The 20,692-nt window shown below is 43.1% G+C and overlaps 1 protein-coding gene across 1 annotated transcript in view; it reads right to left on the reverse strand.

Annotated features, from left to right (window-relative positions):
• Positions 1-20,692, reverse strand: part of sipa1l3 (signal-induced proliferation-associated 1 like 3) — a 66,903-nt gene that overhangs the window by 12,301 nt on the left and 33,910 nt on the right. Inside the window, exons 3-12 of the mRNA XM_034603522.1 lie at positions 13,383-14,118; positions 12,014-12,983; positions 9,702-9,832; positions 7,115-7,303; positions 6,362-6,536; positions 5,054-5,157; positions 3,272-3,429; positions 2,576-3,158; positions 1,176-1,274; positions 881-1,056 (exon numbers count right to left, since the gene is read on the reverse strand). Coding sequence (XP_034459413.1) covers positions 881-1,056; positions 1,176-1,274; positions 2,576-3,158; positions 3,272-3,429; positions 5,054-5,157; positions 6,362-6,536; positions 7,115-7,303; positions 9,702-9,832; positions 12,014-12,983; positions 13,383-13,868 — 3,071 coding nt within the window. The 5' untranslated portion in view covers positions 13,869-14,118. The remainder of the gene's footprint in view (positions 1-880; positions 1,057-1,175; positions 1,275-2,575; positions 3,159-3,271; positions 3,430-5,053; positions 5,158-6,361; positions 6,537-7,114; positions 7,304-9,701; positions 9,833-12,013; positions 12,984-13,382; positions 14,119-20,692) is intronic.

Genomic DNA, 20,692 nt, shown 5'->3' on the forward strand with positions numbered 1-20,692 from the left:
GACGAGAAATCTAGACGAAAAATCTACTAAAGTAAGGCACATTTTGTCAACTCCCATTGAACAAATGCTTCGTTCTTTTTAGTCTCTGCGCTTTGTTTTGCCGATATCCTCTTGAACCACACTTCTCGTTCTTTCTCTCCATTTGCTCGCTTCCTCTTTTCACACACTCCCACACAAAATCCTCTCAGAACATTGGAGTCTGGCCACTATCTCACCCGTGCTTTTGTGTGTTTGAGTGAAGAGCGTCCTGTTCTCACTCTTGCTCGCTCTTGTCCTTGCACTACTGCTCGCTAACGCTCAGCACCCTACCTCTGCTGTCAGCCACTTTCCCAACATTCGACTGGCATCAGTTTAGGTTAGAGGAAATATAAAGGTGCTTTCAGACGTGCATTGAACTCCAGACATTTTCCTGAGAATTTCCAGAGGGGTTGTATGTGAGAATGCAAACGTCTGAGTCAGTCTGGAACTTTTCTTGCCAGCACCCTAGTAATATGTTCAGAAAATATCCAAGTGGGTGTGTTGATGACGTTTCCAACACGACAAACCAAAACAGAAGGAATACAAATAGCTCAGGATGAAGGTGCCACACATGTGGCAGACGTCCACGAAGATGTCAACTTGGAAATACAACAAGATTAAAGAGCTATTGGTGATAATGGCTGATGCCGGTCGCAATTAGATGGAAACAAAAACATGTGATTTCAGCAGCAAACCAGGCACCACCCATCGCCTGATGTTCCTGTTGTTAGGAATGTGTGTGTGACCCGCACAATGTCCTGCTGTGTTCTTTATAAGTGAAAGACAAACTCTGGAAAATGTCCCAACCCAATTGTCTGGACATTTTCTGGAGTTCATGTCTCAAATTCAGACGTGAACGCACCTGCGAGGTCCCCCCTCTTCGTACGGCGGGATGATAACCACTTTGACGGTGACCGATGTCCTGAGCAGGTCGATCATCTGTTCGTGAGTCAGCGTCACTGCGGCCACCTTGCAGATCTCCACCAACCGACTGCCCTGCCTCAGTCCCGCCTGCCAGGCAAAGCCGTATTCCTCCACCTGCAGGAACAAAAGCACAAACAAAGTCTTCAAACACGCAAGTCATGTCCGGCCAAGATTCCTCACAAACAAGTATTTCAGAATGAGATCTGGTGTGACAGATGGTTGTCTGAAGGTACCTCCGCCACAGTGCCGTCCAAGCGAACATGGAAGCCCAGTTGTCCCAGTCCGTTTCTTCTCAGAGTCATATCCACCGTTTCACATCCAACTGTCAACGACTGGACAAAAAGAGGAAAAATGTTATACATTTACAGTATGAATCTAGTTATCATATTATATTTGTGATAAAAATAGTCTATAGGTATCTTAAAAACAAAAGCTACATGATAGCACTGTCTGAAAGCAGCAACATCACCTGCAACTATATCAACCAGCTCTTTGTGTTTATCGGTCTGTATGTATTTGACATTTTCAGGGAGATTAAATACCTTTTTAATATTTTGTTTTCTGTTGGATTAACTCAAAGCTCACTGGAGTCCAGGAAATCTCCTTTTCCCAGCATTAAATTCAACACAATTTTCAGGGACTGTCACAATATGAAATGATGTTCATCAGCAGGAGAATGAACAGCTTCATTGTGAAAGTGAGTTACATGGTTGCAGAGAGTACCTGTTTATTATATGATGCTTATTTAATATAACTGAAATATAGTTTTTAAGATTAGTAGCTAAAAACATTGTTCTCAAAAGGAACCACATTCTTCATGTAATTGTCGTCACTGCGGTGTTGATGTTGTTTTCCCCCAGTCTTTGAGTTTACAGTCTTAGAAAAGCTCTCAGGGAATGAAAAACAATACCGACAGTGGAAATCCCCCGAGCTCAGGACTTCAAAGCAGATAAAACAGAGCTCAGATTTTACACAGCCTTGAAATGAAAACAATTCCAACGAGTTTCAAGATAAAGCTGAAATAATCACATACTATTAATCACAGTGACCTGACAACGTGTCATTAAGGCCTTAAAGTGAACTGAAGACAAACGTTTGCTCTGTGGGACTAGAATATGGGTCTTGATCTCCGACTTCTAAAGGATCTCTGTAGAGGTTTTGATCACTGTAGCTCTATAGGGCAATGATTACACAAGTGGCTGCCCACTTTGTTTGCACTGTACACAATCATAAACAGGTATATGCATGTGTGTGAGCAAAGCTGCAAATCCACTGCCAGTTAGCGGCAGTAGCCTCCAAAATCGAATCAGTTCATCTGCGAGTCCAAAAGAAATTCCCTCAACATGCTCTTGAGATACTGTGTTCACAGGAATGGGATGGACAGACAATACAAAAACATAATGCCTGCTATTGGCCGTCACAGGCACTGAGGCATAAAACTGCATAAATGCGACCATAATGTAAACCTAACTTTGTTTTTCATAAGAAAACTATACAGAGCACTTTTAAGCTCCAACTTTATGTGCCCACATACAACACAAGCTTTGCGCCTCAAACCCACAGAGATCCTCATCTCTGGTCTGACAGTCGCCATCTTCTAAACTTGAACTGGGAACAAGCTCTGAACGCTCACCTTTAACCTCTGCACCATTTCCCTGATGTCCTGCGCACAGCCCTCTGGTACCTGCACAGCGATGTGGTCTCCTCTGCCATAGAAGATCTTTAGTGACAGACGCTCCGGCGTCCAGCCGATCACGTCCGCACAGAAACAGTTAAACACCACCTCTTTGGTGGAACAGTCTGTCAGGAGGACGTATTCAGCCGACAAACCCATGGCACAGGGCAGCTCCGTCGCACCTCCGCTAAAGTCCTGGGCCTGGGCCCTCCAGGCCACGGCCCCTGCGGCTCCCAGCTCGGCTCCTTCTCTCGGCTTCGACCGCTCACGTTTTTTAGATGCAAGTGAGATAAGGTTGTTAAGTTTCCCAGCTGAGTCGAGCGGTGTGCTGCTGACATAGTTCTCAGCCAGGTCACGCAGGTACTCCTGCCGCGTTCTTGTCGCCATGGTGTGGAACTTCTCCGACTTGTGTGCTGCATTCTCTGCATTGATAACTTTAGCTAGAAGGAAGTTACGGAAGGTTTCTGGGTCACGGAAGGTGACACTGTTGGGAATGGATGGGCCAAACGGAGGCACATCCTTCATCCTAGTCACAGCAACACTGAAAGACAAGTGAAGAGAGAGACGATTCACAGTGTGACACAAGATTTTCTTTTATCATATGGACATGCGCTTGTTCTGTTCGATCTTTGTAGATATCTCTGTATCATTTACCTGTAACAGGTGTTTTCAGAGCAGGGGTTGTGCACACGCACAATAACGAAGACGTGCTGGAAGTGTGAACGGATATTCTGAGGCGTAAATGGTAACGCTCCTGGCTCCTGAAAGATTATGGTGACGATGTCGTTCCCTATGTGCCTCTTTCTTAGGAGCTGAGGAGTAGAGGAGAGGGAGAGGAGGGGAGGGCAAGGACAAAATTAATAAAATTATCAAACATAATTGGCACTGACTCTAATGACTCATTAAATGATAAAAAGTCTGACAACCGAAACACGGGATTGAGAGGCTCACTACACTAGACACCAAACAGCAGCTCCTTATGTAATTTGTTTTTTGGATTGTGTGTGGGCTATTTGTGTCTGTGCGTGTGCTGGTTTGTCCGTCTCTCTGTTCATGTAGGAAACATGGCTCACAGTCCAGCCTGTGTTTGTGCCGCAGCGCTTGCCAATCCTCTCTTCATCTGCAGAGGGAAGTGTGAAAGTACCAATTATGTAATCCAGCCCACTGTTTGGCTACAGATACACAGATTCTCCAGCATGGAGCCACAGGAGCATCCTTCACACGTACTCAGGCTGCAGATCGGAAAAGTCTGATAACTGTGCCTGAGGGAGTTGTACGCATACATGAGCAATGATTGTTAGAATTAACAATTTGAGGCAAAGACGTTTGGTTTAATTTATAATTTGGAACTTTTATCAACACCGTGACTATTTTGTATTTTAGTAATATACTAAATACACCAAAATAGACTCAATAGTAATTTACTGTAAATTTCATCATTGCTCATACAATCTATATTTCTACTTGGCCACAGATGCTCTGTTCCTGCACTGTAGCTTGGGTTTAATGTCAGATGCTGCCACCTAGAGGTTCATCTGAGCAAGTGACCGTCTTTGCTGCTGCAGTTAATGCGCCATTTATAAAATTATACTAAATTATATAAAAGTTGATTCTGATGATAAATGTCCAAATGCACTTTTCTCGATTCTTTTGTTTACTCTCTTTTACCAAGACATTTACCAAGATGTCATGAAAATAGCAGTTTTTCACTAACAAGCAATACACTGCTGTGTGTATTGTAGTATGAAAGTAAAGTTTTCCAGTTGATAAGATTAATTTAGGATATTTTTAATTGTTTGAGGAAGAAAAAATGACTTCTCCTGTTTTACAGTGATGAGCAGACACGTTGTGCGAACACACTAAACCTAAGCACCCACAGCTCTGGCTCATGTCTGAGCACATGTGTATCATCCAAGTGAGCCTCTCACGCAAAACACGTATGCAAACTATTAAAAATACCTACACGCAAAATCTTACACACAGGTCACTTGCACACAGCCCACACTGCAAACACACAACACCCAGGAGAGTGTGGAGGAAGGCAGGAAAAAAAAAGAAGAGGGAGAACATAAAGGAACGACTCACTACAGAACCCCACCCAGCTCTGATCCCGTTAAAGAATGAGAGGGCAAAAGAAAGTGCCAGTGAGTAGGAGAGGACACAGGAGCCAAGGCACAGAGGATAAAGACTATAAAAAGAGACAACCAAACGAAGAAGACGACAAAGGTCACGAGTTACCACTTCACAAATCCTTGCTGGGGAAGAGGCTTTAACTAACAACCACATACAGAGTTTGAAAGGCTTTGGGAGACAAAGGGTCGTCGTGGGTTTCCTTTTTTAGCGGTACACGCCCGTGTTTGACCTGCAGCGCAGCACGCAGCACGCAGCCCCAGGTGACGCTGCTGTATCTAGGTCAGGGTGCTCATAAGCTCTTACCTGCTGTGGGTTGTTGGGCATATACGGCAGCATGGTGGACACGTGGAACATGACCTCATAGCCCTGGTAGGTGGTGTACAGGGAGTGGGTGCCCGTGGAGTCCGCTGGAAGGAGGAGGAGAGATATTTTAATTTCACGCCAGAAGTTTGCAAGTACAGATTCACAGTGTGATGTGTGAAATCACATTCACAGGGATCATGAGGGCTCACAGACTGTCACTCTGCTTCTCCTGGGGTTGTGATACTTGGCCCGTCCTGTTCCTCACAGCTTTATTCAGACATGACAGGAGCATTACTGAAACGTCTCACTGCTGGAGAAGAGCTGGGAGCATTTTCTCTTTTCTCAAAGGCTGCATCAGTAAAGGATATAAAAATGTGTTCTGGCGTTTAAGACTTGATTTACTACTTTTCCTGCTTCGCTCCAGTGAATATCTTCATAGTTTTCTTTTACGTTTCTTTGATTTACATAAGGAGGTAGTCACTATTGTCACAGTAAGAGCTGTTTGGTTTGTTTTTTTATTTCTCTTATGCTCTGCACTGCGAGGGAAAATAAATCATTTTCATAGACTGATCTGGTGTGAGAGGAATCTCCTACACAACATAAAATTGCTAATTCACAGTGTTTCATAGTTTATTCAACTGGTCCATTTATCACCTCCACCGAGGGGGTTATGCTTTCACCCCTGTCTGTTTATTAGTTATTTGTTTGCCAGCAAGATTACACAAAAACTACTAGATGGATTACTACTAAACTACAGTTTAAAGAATCCATTAAACTTTGGAGCAGATCCGGATCAGGAGAAGATCCAGGATTTTTTTTAACTTTCAACATTTTCATTTTTTTTTACATTTTCACCACATTTAGGGGACTGGTATCTATTAGTATGTGCAATTTGGTGCCGCTTGATTGAATATAATGGGACATGGCTCTGATGAGTGCCAGTCTAGTATAGTGTTATTAATAATAACAAAAAAGATGTGCATACTTGACTTTGTGCTACTCTGGCCGGACATAATGTGTTGTTCACGGTGTCAGTAAAATTAACCAGTTCTGTTGCCAGGAATTTACCAAGATATAAAACTGTCATCACATATTAGTGTTGATATCCGGCCCAAGCAGGTCCCGACAGATGCAGACAAAGACTTTGAGATGATATTCGTGTTCGGGTCGGGTTCGGACACAAAAAAACTGAATGCCTGTCAGGTTCGGTTAATGCTCGGTGAGTTTTCCCTCAGGCTCAGTTGGGTTCCCCGGGCCCTGACTCTACATCACATGTACAAAAAGAGGTGCATGTCTGAAAGCACTTACTCTTTGTGTCGAGCTGGGCGGCGTATTTGGTGAACCCTTTTAAAAGCACCTGCTCCCCCAGCAGCTCCAGGAAGGTAGAGAAGGCAGGTGACGCCTCCTCGTTGTTGTACATCTCTTCCTCGGTGCTCTGGCCTGCGCGGCACAGCAGAACTCCCACCTTGTGCTTCTGACTTAACTACAAGGCAGAGGAGAGATAACGCTAACGTTACAAACACGCTCACACAACCCTGACACAAACAGATGGAAAAGAAAAACTGTTAGAGGAAAAAAATATATAACCCTAACGTACTGTTTACACACACGCATGCACGCGCACACACACACACAAACAGATGACAGTTTCATTGTTGTATAAACCACTTGCACATACAACAAAAAGCCTGCTGCTGGCAAAACACCTCCACCTTACACGTCACCCTCTGTAAAGTAAAAGGTGAGATAACGTTGCTAAACATTTAAGTTTTTATAGTCGTACACTCAAACACACCACGCCCTGCTTCACACAGCTTTCACTGCCCTTAGCCCAAATTTTATACTTTGCTCCCACACAAAATTAGTCATTCGGGTTTCTTTGCTTTGCAGTCGTTTCAGTCTGTCTGTCTGTTACCGACTGAGTAGGTAAACTTCCTGTATTTGGCCCGAGGACAATTTGAACGGGGGTATTGTTCCTGCTGGGATCAACCGTCCAACTTCTGGTTTTATTGCACAAGGCTGAAAATAAAATGTCAATACAGTCACAGACAGTTAACTCACCCCCTGTTCATCCAGCTTTAGGAGCTGCTCTGTGACTTTGGGTGTGCTGAGAGCCAGTCTCAAACAGGACACGCTGAGCTCGGGAACCACCTGCTCCAGGACCTCTTTGAGCGGCAGACCCCGCACCGTGCCGTGTCTCCCCGTAGACGCCACTGCATCCTCTAAAATGGAGCCTCGCAGGGTCACCAACTGTAAAGAGGGAAAGAACAAGAACTGTAAAACTCAAAGCACAGTGAGGTTTTTAAAACTATAAATGTTTCAAATCAGCCTGAAAATTTCAAGAGATTAATGTATTTTCTGCAAACTCCATTATGTTGATTTGAACCCTGAGTACAACACATTAACAAACACCTAAAATGCTTTTAGGTTGAATCTTTCACACGATCACAACATGTTTAACATCTACATGTATATAACTGTCTATGTCTGAGTATTACTGGTGTTACGATAGTTGTATTGGTCCTGGTTTTCCTTCACAGAAAAGTCTACAGTCAGACTGAGCTGCTGTACTGGACCACAGGTAATATAAAGGAGAAACATTAGACAGTCTCACAGCTCATAACAGTAACACACTGCCCTGAAGCCGCAGAGTCCACACACACACACACACACAGTGAAGGTTGTGTGTGTGTGTGTGTGTGTGTGTGTGTGTGTGTGTGTGTGTGTGTGTGTGTGTGTGTGTGTGTGTGTGTGTGTGTGTGTGTGTGTGTTTTAAGTCTGGCAGTATTGTGTGTTAATATTCTGCTCAGCATTGTGCTGCCACAGTGTGCTGCTCCCTGGTGAGGGGAAATTGACCTGCTTCAAAACAGTAAGACTATAATAACCTCAGATACCACACACACATACACACACACACACACAAAGAGGTTCATTAAAGATGCATGGCAGACTCTGGAGCTGGCAGGGGCCGTAGAGGCAGTTGAACCTCAGAGAATCGGGGTCTGCCAGAGAGAAATGAATCCTGATTGACACACAGCAGACGTTATGCGGAGTGGGCAACGCAGTGTGAGCGTAATGTTTGACGGAGGGGGAGAGAATGGGGGGCTTCGCTCCACCTTGCTGTATCAGCACCGCTGCACAGAATTAGAAGACTTGAGGGGGTGGATATTTGAGAGAGGCTGTGGCTTGAGGGGCTAAAGAATAGTCGGCAATCAATCTCTCTTTTTCTGTGTGGGAACAGTAGGCCTGGGTGAACTGCTGGTGTCTGTTAACCGAGCTCTGTATACTTAGAAGGCAGAGGGGCTCCATTGTTGTACCATGGCTAAGTGATGTGGCCAGGCAGCCATGTAATCCAGCTAAAAACAACACCTCAACAGAAACACAGAGGAACACGCTCAGACAAAGACGGCGAGAACACAATGAACGCAGGCAAACTCCTCTGTTTGTCTCAGTGACCTTGATAATGCCCGACAGGTGTTTATATAATACATATTGAGCAGATTAAACCAACAGAGAGGTGAGACCTCTGTGACCCAGCTTACGAAGTCTTCACTATAAACGTCCAACAACAAAAAAAGACTAAAAAACATTTAGTCGATTGATGGAAAATTAGTCTGCGAATATTTTAAGATAAAAACCAAAGGTTCCAGCTTCTCAAAGATGAATATTTGCCCATTTTCCTGCTTTTCTAGGAAAGAAAACTGAGATTGTTTGGCAAAACAAAAGTATCAATTTTAAGACACTGGGAAACTGGAAAATTTTTAAGCATATAAAATTATCAACCCCACACGTCCTCTGTGAACACTTAAAGCTAATGGAATGTATTTTAAATTGCCTGCATGTAAAACAAACAGTAGGAAGATTGGTTTTGTTCCAAAAACCATTACACACTTGTGAACAGCAAGAGTACACAGTGATAAAAGCACTTACTTTTAACATCTGCTCTTGTTGAAACATTATATGTGCCTTTGTGGTGCTGGACTTTGTTGCCACCTATGGACTTATACCATTTCTTGTGTATTTTGAAGTTTGATTCTGTTTTTGGATTATTATTATTTGTTTAGGCAAGTTGTCTATGTGTTATCTAGGTGCTGTGTGTCTCGGCCTCAAAATGCAACTTGAGGCACAAATAAAGTATCTTGAATTTAATTTCTTTCTTTTTCTTTTTTCTGAAACTTTACAGACTAAACAATTAATCAAGAACAAATCTGTAAAATCAATAATAGAATGGGCATTTGTTTTTACCTGCTTTTAATAAAATAATACTAAAAGAAAAGATAATTATGCTGGGTTCTCTGGAAGCTGAGTCAGACAGAATCTTGATAACTAATCATCAGCCTATCATTTGATGATGATAATTTGTTTCATCAAAGTGGAAAGTGGTTGGGTGCGCTCCCTCTGAGAGCAAGGCCAAACACTTTGGGCAGAGCAGCCAGTGTTTGGTTTGGCTTTAACGCAGCGAGTCTGGGCAGGTGGAATTTTCCACTGAGGAAGTGAGAGGGGGAGAGGGGGGGGAGGTTCTAATCAGAGCAGAGAGGGTGAGAAGAGTCGCAGGTGGAGAGGCTCATTAAAATGAAAGTAGGTAAGGAAGTGAGTTGAGCGTTTACTCTCTGACTCATTACTGAGACATCAGTCACAAACGACAGACCTCGCTTGTCCTGACGATGAGGCGGTACAGGTACTGGTCTTTCAGGTCTTTGGTGTCTTCCAGTTTCTCCCTGCGGACGCTCACAGTCACTGGTCCCAGCTTTTCGTCTGTCCCGAAGTAGTTAGAGTGGTCTGGTGAAGGACAGATGTAGAGAACAAGGTTAGAGTTTGTGGTGAGGACACAAGGTTAATTCATTCATTTATGTTTAAACATGGGCTTGTGTTATATCTCTGGAAGGATACATAACATATGACGGGATGGATTTTATAAACAGACTATAGTAAAGAATAAGTAAACAAGACTCCAAATCTATCAAATCATTCAAACTAGTTTTTGATACTCGGTGATACAGATGCATTGGTGTCAGTTACAAAAATGTACTGAGGTTCAGAACCTAACTCTAATAAATGGATTAAAAACTACATAAAAGTACAACTACATGTGTTGTAAGATTGACAGCGGAGGGGCATGAAGTCAAGGACAAGACTAAGATAATGATATGTTATCTACTAATCAATACTCAGGTAATTAGAAAATCGATTCAGCTGACACAAGAATAACCCGGAGAAAATGATAATCAAGGTGCGGCTCACACACAAGAGACATTTCACTGATGTTGGAGATTTGTAAAAAAAATAAATAATGATAATTTTGACTTAATGGTTGACAATAGTCTGGAGAAAACTATGAAGGGAAAAATATGTCCTCAGTCTTAGTCCATAGCAATTCAGGAAATGAACAAAATGTGGTGTTAACATTTTGTGACTGATTAGCAGTGATGGCATAACACAACATGTTCATCAATTAAGAGGCTGAGACGCTATCAACACACTTCACAAGCGTCTTGCACTTCCTCTTCTAAAGCTCTTAAGCTAAACCGTGCTAATGCCAGCGCCATCGGCATTGAGAGAGTCGAAACACAAATTGTACAGACACTCAAGGAGGAAAGTAGCTTGATAAGTAACTCCTCCTCTTCCTCACCACGCTAACTTGAATGAACCAGGATGACGTACATGCTAAGAGTCAGGGCTGCCTCTCCTCCACGCCATGTCCCGTGGTGAAAATGTCAAGTCTTCTGATGAAGCTTTTCTGACATGCACACAGGGCACAACACACACACACTGGCGTTCAGCTGGAAGCAAGCCAGCAGATGTACATATTTTTGGAACGATAACCTTTATCTGTTTGGCTGCAGGCCCGATCCTCACACACACACACACACACATCATCTGTCACTAATTAGGGTGCAGCCAGATGATGCTTGTCATTGGGAAGTTTCATCTACAGTATCTGAAGAGGTGATGTTGACAGGAAATGTCCACATGCACATGTACGGACAAGCAAACATTGGGCACACACACTTCTTCCCGGTTGGTTGTGACACTGGAAACCAGCTGCACTGACTGACCACTGTGAAGTGCTACTTGTGATCATGCAGGAAGGCAGGTGGTGAATCATTCGCTCAGAGTCCAGTCCAACGGCAGGTACATGTGGAATAAGATCTCTGGGAGCGCTGCCAGTTTGGCTGCTCTGCTCAGCAGCTGGATATTAACACACCCATGATGATGTGAAGAGTGACTCTGGAGAGACACTGGCGCACAAACGACATCTACACTATCTAATTCACACACAGACTAGAATGGCGCTCACTGGAGTGCAGACATCTGCCAAGGCCCAACAGTCCCCTTATGAAAACAAATTTTAATTCACTAGATCTAGTGAACAAACCACAGACAAAAAACATAAAGGGTCCTAAATCAGAGTTCAAAAGTGGATCAGTATTGTAGAGAAGTTATGAGAAAGGGGAGAATATTTTGTATAATGTAAAAAAATACTGATAAACTGATAAATCACTAAATGTAATTTAAGAACCATCATAATTTCCTGAAGCCAAAAGTGACATCTTCAGCACAATCAGCATAAAACTAAAAAATATATATTTACTTTACAATGGTATGAATCAACGCACCAAAATATAAATTAATGTTTGAATAGGTGAATCAAAAATAACTCAAACTATTTTGTATTATTTTCATATACAAGATACATAGTAAAGGAAACTAATAATATTAAGTGTGCTGCTTTTTGCCATGAATATTGATGTGGTTATGTGTGGTTACTTGACCTCCTCTATCAATTGTAAAGTAAAATGATTATCGTAATTATAGATAAATAAATCATTGCTGCTGAAAAGTACAGATAATGAAAGTAATCTTTTGTTGCCAAGATTCTAAAAGTTGTTTGACTGATTAATCATTGTGTCCAGTATTCTCAGTGTGTAGTTTATGTCTTTGTGTGTGAGACAGTTTTACCTTTGCCATGGAAGTAGTCTCTGTAGTACCTGGCCCCCAGGTCTACATGTTCTATGCTGTACAGTTTCAGTCTGTCCAGTCTTGTAACCTGCTGTTCAATAGGCACCTCCAGCACTGAGACGCTGGCATTACTCCTCCTCAGCCACCCTCTTCCTCCCTCTCCTCCTCCATCTCCTCCTCGCTCTGCTGACGAGCTGAGGAAGCTGATGTTGCGCTCCCCGTGGCCCCCGATCTCATTGAGGAAGTGTGGGCAGCAGAGGAGCAATTGGCTGGAGCTGGGGGCTCCAAGTGGGCCATCCAGAGGGTCCATGCTCAGGGAGGGTGTTGTGGCAGGTTCGAGGCTCATAGTCAGGTCTTCAATGCTGGAGTAAACTGGCTCGTTCGCACTAGGAGCAGAGGACCTGGAGATGGACAGGGACACTGAGGCAGCTGATGCCCCAGTGGCAGTGTTCCTCCTCTGGGTGGCATAGCCCCGCTGAGCCGCCGCTTCGTGGAGGTCAAACAGGATGCTCTGGGCGTCAAAGTGGACAAAGCTCTTTGGGCACACCCACTGTTTGTAGGAGCCATCTGTTGAACCGTCATTAGTCTCTCCTTTTCCTCCGTCCAGCTCCCCTCTGCTCGTGCTGCGAAGTTTCCTGAACAAAGACGAGGTGCCCAGGGACGACTCCGTGCCTCCACTTTTCTTCCTCACCCTCTCAGCTCCGTCCTTCTTTCCTGTCCCTCTGTCGTCTCCACCTGTGGGACCAGGTGAGGGAGCAGAGGGAAGCGGTGCACTTGGTGGTGAGTCTGGAGCACGCAGCAGCTCCCCGAGGCGTACGGGTGCTGAGCTGCGCTGGTCAGGCCTCTCCTGGTGGAACTGGTTGAGCATGTCGAAGAAGCTCTGCTCAGAGATGCCCTGGATGTCGATGGAGGAGGTGCTGCCGTACTCTCTGAACAGAATCCCCATCCCACCACCTCCACGAGTCTCCACCTTGGATCAGAAAGGAGAGTGAATTTTCCGTCTCTGATGACATATATACAGTTAGTTCTCAAAAAACCTGTTAGGTTAATTCCAAACAAACTCTGTGTTTGTACATTTGGCTCTACTTGTTTGGACTGATTAATTAATTATAAAAATGTATTGTCGGACAGGGAAGAGTGATAGAAACAATCTATACTGTAAATATTTTAACAAAATCATCTGGTAGCAGGCATGTGCATCACCACATGCACATCTTTTTCATAATGTGTTAAAACAGAGGTAAGATGTGCACTTTTGGCAATTGTAGTAAGTCAATAAGAACACAAATCAAAGAAAACTAAAAGTCATGTTTCATATTTTTTGGTAGTTTGGAGCAGGTGAACCAAACTACCGGTGTTTAAGACTCACCTCATTCTCATCCTGCTCGCTGAGCGTCACTTCACTGTTGGAGCGCTGTCGTAACGGTGGGAAAACTCTCAGACTCAAAGGTGAACCTCTTTCTCCTCCAAAGCCCCCGACCCTGAACTCATCCCTTGACCGTCGTCGTGGCAACCTTGCGACTCCTCCCCGCACCAACCCGACATCAGATGACAAGAGGGATGATGAAAGTGAGGTGGAGCAGTCGTCTCCATAGTGATTGCTGCCAATTTGCCCATTCTCAATGAGCGACTCTCGGGACTGTGCACGACGCGGAGGCCACTCCGCGATCCGCGCTCGAACGCCCATCTTGGGCACGGACATGCGTGGCAGGATGGCAAGGTCTGCGAGGAATGGGTGGCCATTGGGGGTGTGACGAAATGGAGTGTGCTGGGGCAACACCCCTCCTCCTCCTCCTCCTCCATCCAGAAGGTCCGAGGAGGTGCAAGTGACCCCTCTGTCTCTGTAGTTGTTCATGGCTCCCCAGGAGAGCTCAGGGCTGTGGGGCAGGGGGCTGGCATCCCATGTCTGGAGGGGTGCTGGGGAGGAGGGAGAGAAGGGGCCCCACACAGACTCTGCTGACAGTGCTTCGGCCTCTAGCTCCCAAAAACATTGCCTTCAACCTGCAGGGTGTGAAAGACTTCACTGGTCCATGATGGACCAGAATCAGTGAGGACCAGTTCTCCTCTTATTCTTCTTCGCTGAATATTTGCTGAATATTTTCACCCTGAGAAAAAAAAAAAAAAAAAGGGATAAACAATCATTCCAACAAATCAGTTTCGCACATTTGGCACAAAAAAATCTAAAACCAAAACAAATTAGATTTGAAATACTGGAACATTTTTAACAAACAAAAACTGAACACTGAAACCAGAAAAGAGCGACTCAGTCAACTCAACTGTAAACCAGCGTGAGGCTGATAAGCCAGAGTGAGAGAGCGAAAGAGAGAGAGAGAAAATGAGGTGAAGGATGTGACGCAGGATTTCTCCCATTGAGGCTAATCTTCAGGAGGCTGACAAGGGACATTATTATCACACACACACACACACACACACACACACACACACACAGTGCTCTCAAGCGCATGTGCGTGCCCACAAAATCACCCATATACCCACAGGACATGAAGGCTGCGGTGACGATGCAGTGTAGCTCGTGACTGATTTTGTCATCATGCTGACACTGATCTCCACGCGGCTGAGACACAGAAACATGTTTTCTCTCCATTTATAAATAACAAAATTCATGTTTTTTGTATAATGCAAAAAAAGTTTTTTCTTAAACCTATACACAGACTCCAATATATCTGTGATAGGCTGAGGTAAGATGAGCTCTATGGCAGAGCTACAGAAATACTGTCAGATTGGTTTTAATCCTCACACTCTACTTGTCCATCATAGGACAAAGAGCTTCTACTTCAGCTGCTGTAGTGAACAGTAGAGACAGTGCTTAACAGGTCTGATGGTGCTGAATGAAGAAAAATAAACAAAGTCTTATACAACACAATTCTCTGTCAAATAATGCAGCTGGACACAAAAACCAGTGTAAGAGCATATGGCAGGCTATATCAAATAATTTTTAATAAATCACATAACTCAAAACGCAATAGGGACAACGTGATGATAACAGTTTGTGGGGTGGTTTAGATATTCTGAATGAGAGCTTCAGCAAAATGCCATCTCTGCTCTAGTGCTGCTACTTTCCCCTTTCTGTCTAATCTCATTCTCTATTTTAGGTCTCTGTTCTGGGATTAAAGTTCCTTATCTACACAAGTCTCTGCTCAAAGCGACAAAGTTATTCACATATCTACACTAAGTGTTTTCAGAGAGCAAACATACACCGTCTGAAAAATGCCTCTGTTGTGTGTATATGTGGAGGGATTAAGCACATTTATATGCAACATGCACACACGCACTCACACACCTTGCTCTTGTTGGAATCCAGCCTTCCTATACCATGCTATTAACACAACTCTCATGAAAACCCAATGATTCTGGGTCTGTTTGCATTAAATCCTGTATTATAGAATTGAACCACAAATAACATTTCATTAAACGCTAGTTACTGAAGCATTTTCCTCATCAGCTTTTATTCAGATTGACCTTTTAAAATTTCACAACTTCAAAGCTCTTTTCCACGATGAATCAGACAGGAGCGGATTATGATTCAGCCACCGCCCACCCGCTCTCACATGCACGCACACAATGTTTCACTGTATAATCAGTTGGACTAAAGTTTAACCACATTCAAATTTAGGCACTTTCACAGATACTGCTGTTAAAACACTGGTTCAAGCCCTAAGCTTCACTTTCGTGGAGAGAGGAGCGAAATACTTGATTCTTTCCAGTAAGTCTAACAGCCGACACAGTTCATACAATAGGAACAACTTTGCTGTGAAAACAAATCTGTGCTTGTTTCTCTCCAGCTGCCTCAGAATCTCACAAATGTCGACTTCTGGGCCGTGATCTTGTTATGAAGTCCAATTTGCATAAAGTTGAGCTTTTCCGTTGATTCGAGACAGCTCAGAGTGGTTTGTGTGTTTCCTGGTACACAAAGTCTTCTTTTATGATACACAATGTCTTTGCTGAACTCATTTCTGGCCCCAAGACTGTATTACTCAGTCACTCATACACGCAGCATCAACAAAACTCATTCACAGCAAATAAAATCCCCAATTCGTCATCGGGCAACACTAATGTATCGTGTCTTTGTTTATGGCGGACCAAAGGCACTTCATGTCCAAAGGCTCCCACTCTGATCATGCTTTCTGACAGAGTCTTTCCTCATCAGGAGAGCTGTCCTGTGATCCACTATCAGGCCCAATCCTCCATTGTCCAGCCCCAGCTGCAGGAGCTGCGTGCAGAATGGCTTTATTATGTGTCTGAGGTGCCTGATGAGAGAGGCGGTGGAGAGAATGGGGTTTGCTCTTTATTGGTGACTTCTGTCAGCACAGAGCCCATCAGTGAGAAACACACACACAGACACAGACACAGTGACAGATAGAGACTGGAAGACTTTTTCCCCCCTGTGAGACAGTTGATATGTGAGATGTTTCTCACAACATCAGGCTCTGTGAGGTTTAACTAATGCACAGTGGAGCTTTGAGCTAAATATTTGCGTCAACATGCTAATACACCCACAATGACAATAGAAATGCTAAAGCGAGGATCTGCAATACACACACTTAATTCGGATGGGAATGACATTAGTTTAACATGTATTTGGTCACACACAAAAGTATTGAATATTTGATCTGAAGATGGCACTAGTTGATAATAAGCATTATCAGATTTTTTTGCCCACTTAGGGGCAGCATAGACAAGCTGGGAACACAACACTGACATATCACATTTTGGTGAAAATGTTCCTTTTAGCCTTTTTTGGCCTCTATCAAATATAAATATGTGACTGATATCTTATCTTAGCTGCTAAATCCTCCACTAAATACAAAGTCATGTATTTTGATGCTGAGCAGGGGGTGTACGTGGTTTTTTGGAGCTTTGGAGCTGAAAACGTTCTCTAGCAGCCAAAAATTATGACATAAGAGAAGTTTCACATCAGACAGATAATGAGCTGAAACTCGCCCCAGAGCTCTGTTAAGACAAGCAAAGCCACAGTTTGTTTCATCACTACTAGTAACCCATTTCACATTGTCTCTTGATGTACTGTTATTATAAACAATATAAATCACCACTGCTTAAGGGCTCATTAAAGTTATTAGAATTTACCCTGAGGGTTCCATGAATGTCTGAACCAAATACCACAGCAATCCTTTCAATAGTTGTAGAGACATTTCACTCAAAGCCACAAATAAATCTCATGGTGGCGCAAGATGAAAGTCAGATACCAAAGTCCTTCAGGTTCATCCTCTGAGAAGCATGAACGTCTGTATAAAAATGTTGCTGTTGAGACATCTGGACTGACCGACCATTGTAAATCAATAGAGCCACATTTCTATCTGTAAGCTTACCGGTCAGTCAACTTGTTACAGATGTGCCTCAAGCCTGGTGTAGTAATACTATACTTTTACCACATCTAAAAAGTGTATCCTTTTTCTTTTTGTCTGTGTATACGCTGTCTTTTAACCAGTGACCAGGTAATAAACTAAGTAAATTACTTTAATTTGCGGCAATTATGGTTGATGGACTGTTATCTTAATAGTACCTGATAATACAAAAGGACAGATAGTGCCAAAAGACTATCAGGAAACCAAACATTCAGACTTTGACTAGAAGTTTCACGTTTTTGTGGGGTGGGGCAGATGGCAAGCAGCTTGGGTGTGTTCAAAGTAAGGCACTTCTTTTTAAGCCAATCAACAACATTATGAAATATGACTGATGACTACATACAAAAAAAATCCAAACAAAAAAACAGAAGAAGAACGATTCTCCGTCGGCTTCAGTGAGAACTGGGAAGACAACCAGCTTTAGTGCAGACTTCAGTGGATAAAAGTGCAGACATTTAATGGCTTTTAATTACTACATATAGTAGTGAGTTAGCTCTGGGATGTACCCAGTCATGCTCATTCCCTCTCCCTCCACACCCACACTGACTTGCCTTGCATGGTGCATGCTTGGCCCATGCACCACAAACACACACGGAGGCTGGTAATTACCCTGGTTAGATGGTTGTAATGACAGAGTTAGCACAGGATCGCAGCTTCCAGAGGAATGAGTGTACTCGACATGGAGGAGGTGCCGCTGTTGCTGCTGCTCTGCCACAGTAATGTGGACAGACCTGAGATCAGTACGGAGTGTTACTGGGCTTGTCACAAACGGAAAAGGAACAGGGATGAGGAAGGATAGACCAGCGTTTCTGTCAGAGCCAAACAGCACATAGTCTAATTATATCTGCAGCAGGGATGTTGGCACCATGCACTTGAAAAAAATATACTTCAGTACATAGACCAAAAGAATCAACAACCATCTAAACAATAATTAAATGCAAACATAAACTAGCGTAACAATTAAAACAAACTCCCCAGACTTAAACAGTTAGTGTTAAACGTTTAGATCAAGCGAGTGATGACAAAGTGCGAGCTACATTCATTATGAGTTGGTTTGAAGAACAGATGGTGGTACATATGACTGGCAGACGGCAGACAGGAGCTGAGCAGAGCACGACACTGTAATACAACACAATACAGTACTGGCAGGGACACAAGGGGGGGACTCTCTTTCACGTCACCGTGACTTCTGAAGGACAGGACAGAGCGGGAGACCAGTGCCATCACAGGTCAGCCGCATCAAGTTAGAGCCAGATGATGTAATGAATTAAAAAATTCAAGACAGTTTTATTCAGGATATAACCTGAGGTCATATAAAACAGTTTGTAAGGTGTGTACTATTAACAACACAGAACCTTGTTTCTGTTAAATCCTCCAAACAAAATAAAAAGCAGAGCTGCAGACTTGAGATTCTGGCTGCGTTCGGAAAGTCCAAATAATCTACTTTCCTAACCACTATTCCTTGATGCCGATAGAATACGTCACAAGGTCAAGGAAGGATGTGAAAGCGAAGCCGTAAGGAGAGAGGAAAGGAGAACCATGGTGCGGAGAAAATTAGACTACTCTCATATAACAGAAGCTAAGCACAAAATGTACAGTACTATGTGCTGTAGGCCGCGCGCTGACAGTTATAATAAGGTTTCCTGTCCTAAATAAAATGACACATCTTGGGATAAAATGTTTTCAGTCTATACAGAGTCTTATCATCACTTACTCACAGGAAATAACAACAAAACACATTTCATTGAAAAGGAAAATAAAACAAACAGGACTGAAATGTGGAAATTATATAATGTGAGTGATATATACGTGGAGAGAATAATTTTGTGTGTGCATTCCATGATCGTGGGATCGAAATTACTTATTCGATCCCACGATTAATTAATTATGATGTTGTGAACTATAAGTACAAGAGCTATAAGGATTTTGTCCTTAGAATAAATAAGCAGTTTTTTTTACATTTAAGTGGGTGTGTCCAGGTGCAACTATATAAGGTTGCGTCGCTTTAAATGTTGCGGCCGCAAAGAATTGTGGGGTGGCTTTTTCTCCTTTCCTTTCATAAAGGATGGTCTGAAGTTTTCCTTAAATATTAGTATTCAGATCTGAAAGGGTTGCAGCCTATAAGGAAGACTTGCAACTAAAATGTTTGAGAATAAAAAAACAGCACCTTAAAGAATTAGTAGAGCAAGAGTCTAAAACTAATAGCAATCAGTAAATTGCCAAAAGGGTCAGTCTTTAAAAGGGAGCGGTGGACGGGATGATGAGTTCAATGTTTCATTATTTCCTGTAGTAGAGCAGTCGGACTCATGATGAGAGGTTACAGAGTCTGTCTACGTTTTCCTAATGTGACTGAAGAGACGCACTGTTTTCCCTTTACTAAAACAGATTCAACAAAAAACTGATTGTGGTCTGTAGGCGTACGTGACAAACAGCCGCAAGGCCCACAAAAGTCATGATTTTGCCTTAATGCTCCATCATTAGCGCAATTGGCCAAGCCTCATGATAGACTGCAAAATCAGTCGTAACAATGCAACTGCATGGTTCAGGAAGCATTTTAAGACTTTTGAAGAAATTTAAACTCCGAGAAGGATGACATTTTAACCTGTTTAATGGTCATACCGACCACACAATGAAAGGACAGTGTGACTGGTACGGCCTGGAAATATCAAAAAAATATTTTTATGGCATCTATATCACATTTATTGTCACAACTTCCCAGTCATATACAACAATGATTCCTAAAATATTGTTAATTGGTCATCAAACATGACCTAGATGAGCAGTAGACAGTGGAGGGTTGAATATATTAAAAAGGTCCACATATGAATTTTACCTCACGTCTGGAACAATGGAGATTGTTCTGCCAGCTTTTGCTACAGTAAAATACAAGTATAAGTAACATATGGCTTGGGAGAAAAAATATTCAAGACTCAGAGAGAAAAATTGAGTCCCATATACAGGCTGACCTGTGTCCGCTCCATCAACAACTAAACCTCTACAGGAAACTCTGAAAACAACATTGACATGTCAGAACGCTGGACTGGAAGGAAACACACAGCCAAAGCCTCGGACTCTGGTCTATATTGGGCTTGTAAGTGTGTTTGTCTTATCTGTAGGCGACATCTCTCCCTCTCAGACTGGAGCTGAACTGAGATGCAGCTCTCCCTGTCGCCCTGCTTTCCTCTCCACTCACTTTCCTCCTCCACAGTCTCTCTCGACCTCACTGTCATTGTCTCCATTGATTTCCGTCTACATTGTTTTGCTGAATCCCGCTGATGTCGCTAGTGTCACTTCT

This window comes from Hippoglossus hippoglossus, chromosome 13 (genome assembly GCF_009819705.1).
Source record: "Hippoglossus hippoglossus isolate fHipHip1 chromosome 13, fHipHip1.pri, whole genome shotgun sequence".
Classification (NCBI taxonomy): Eukaryota; Metazoa; Chordata; class Actinopteri; order Pleuronectiformes; family Pleuronectidae; genus Hippoglossus; species Hippoglossus hippoglossus.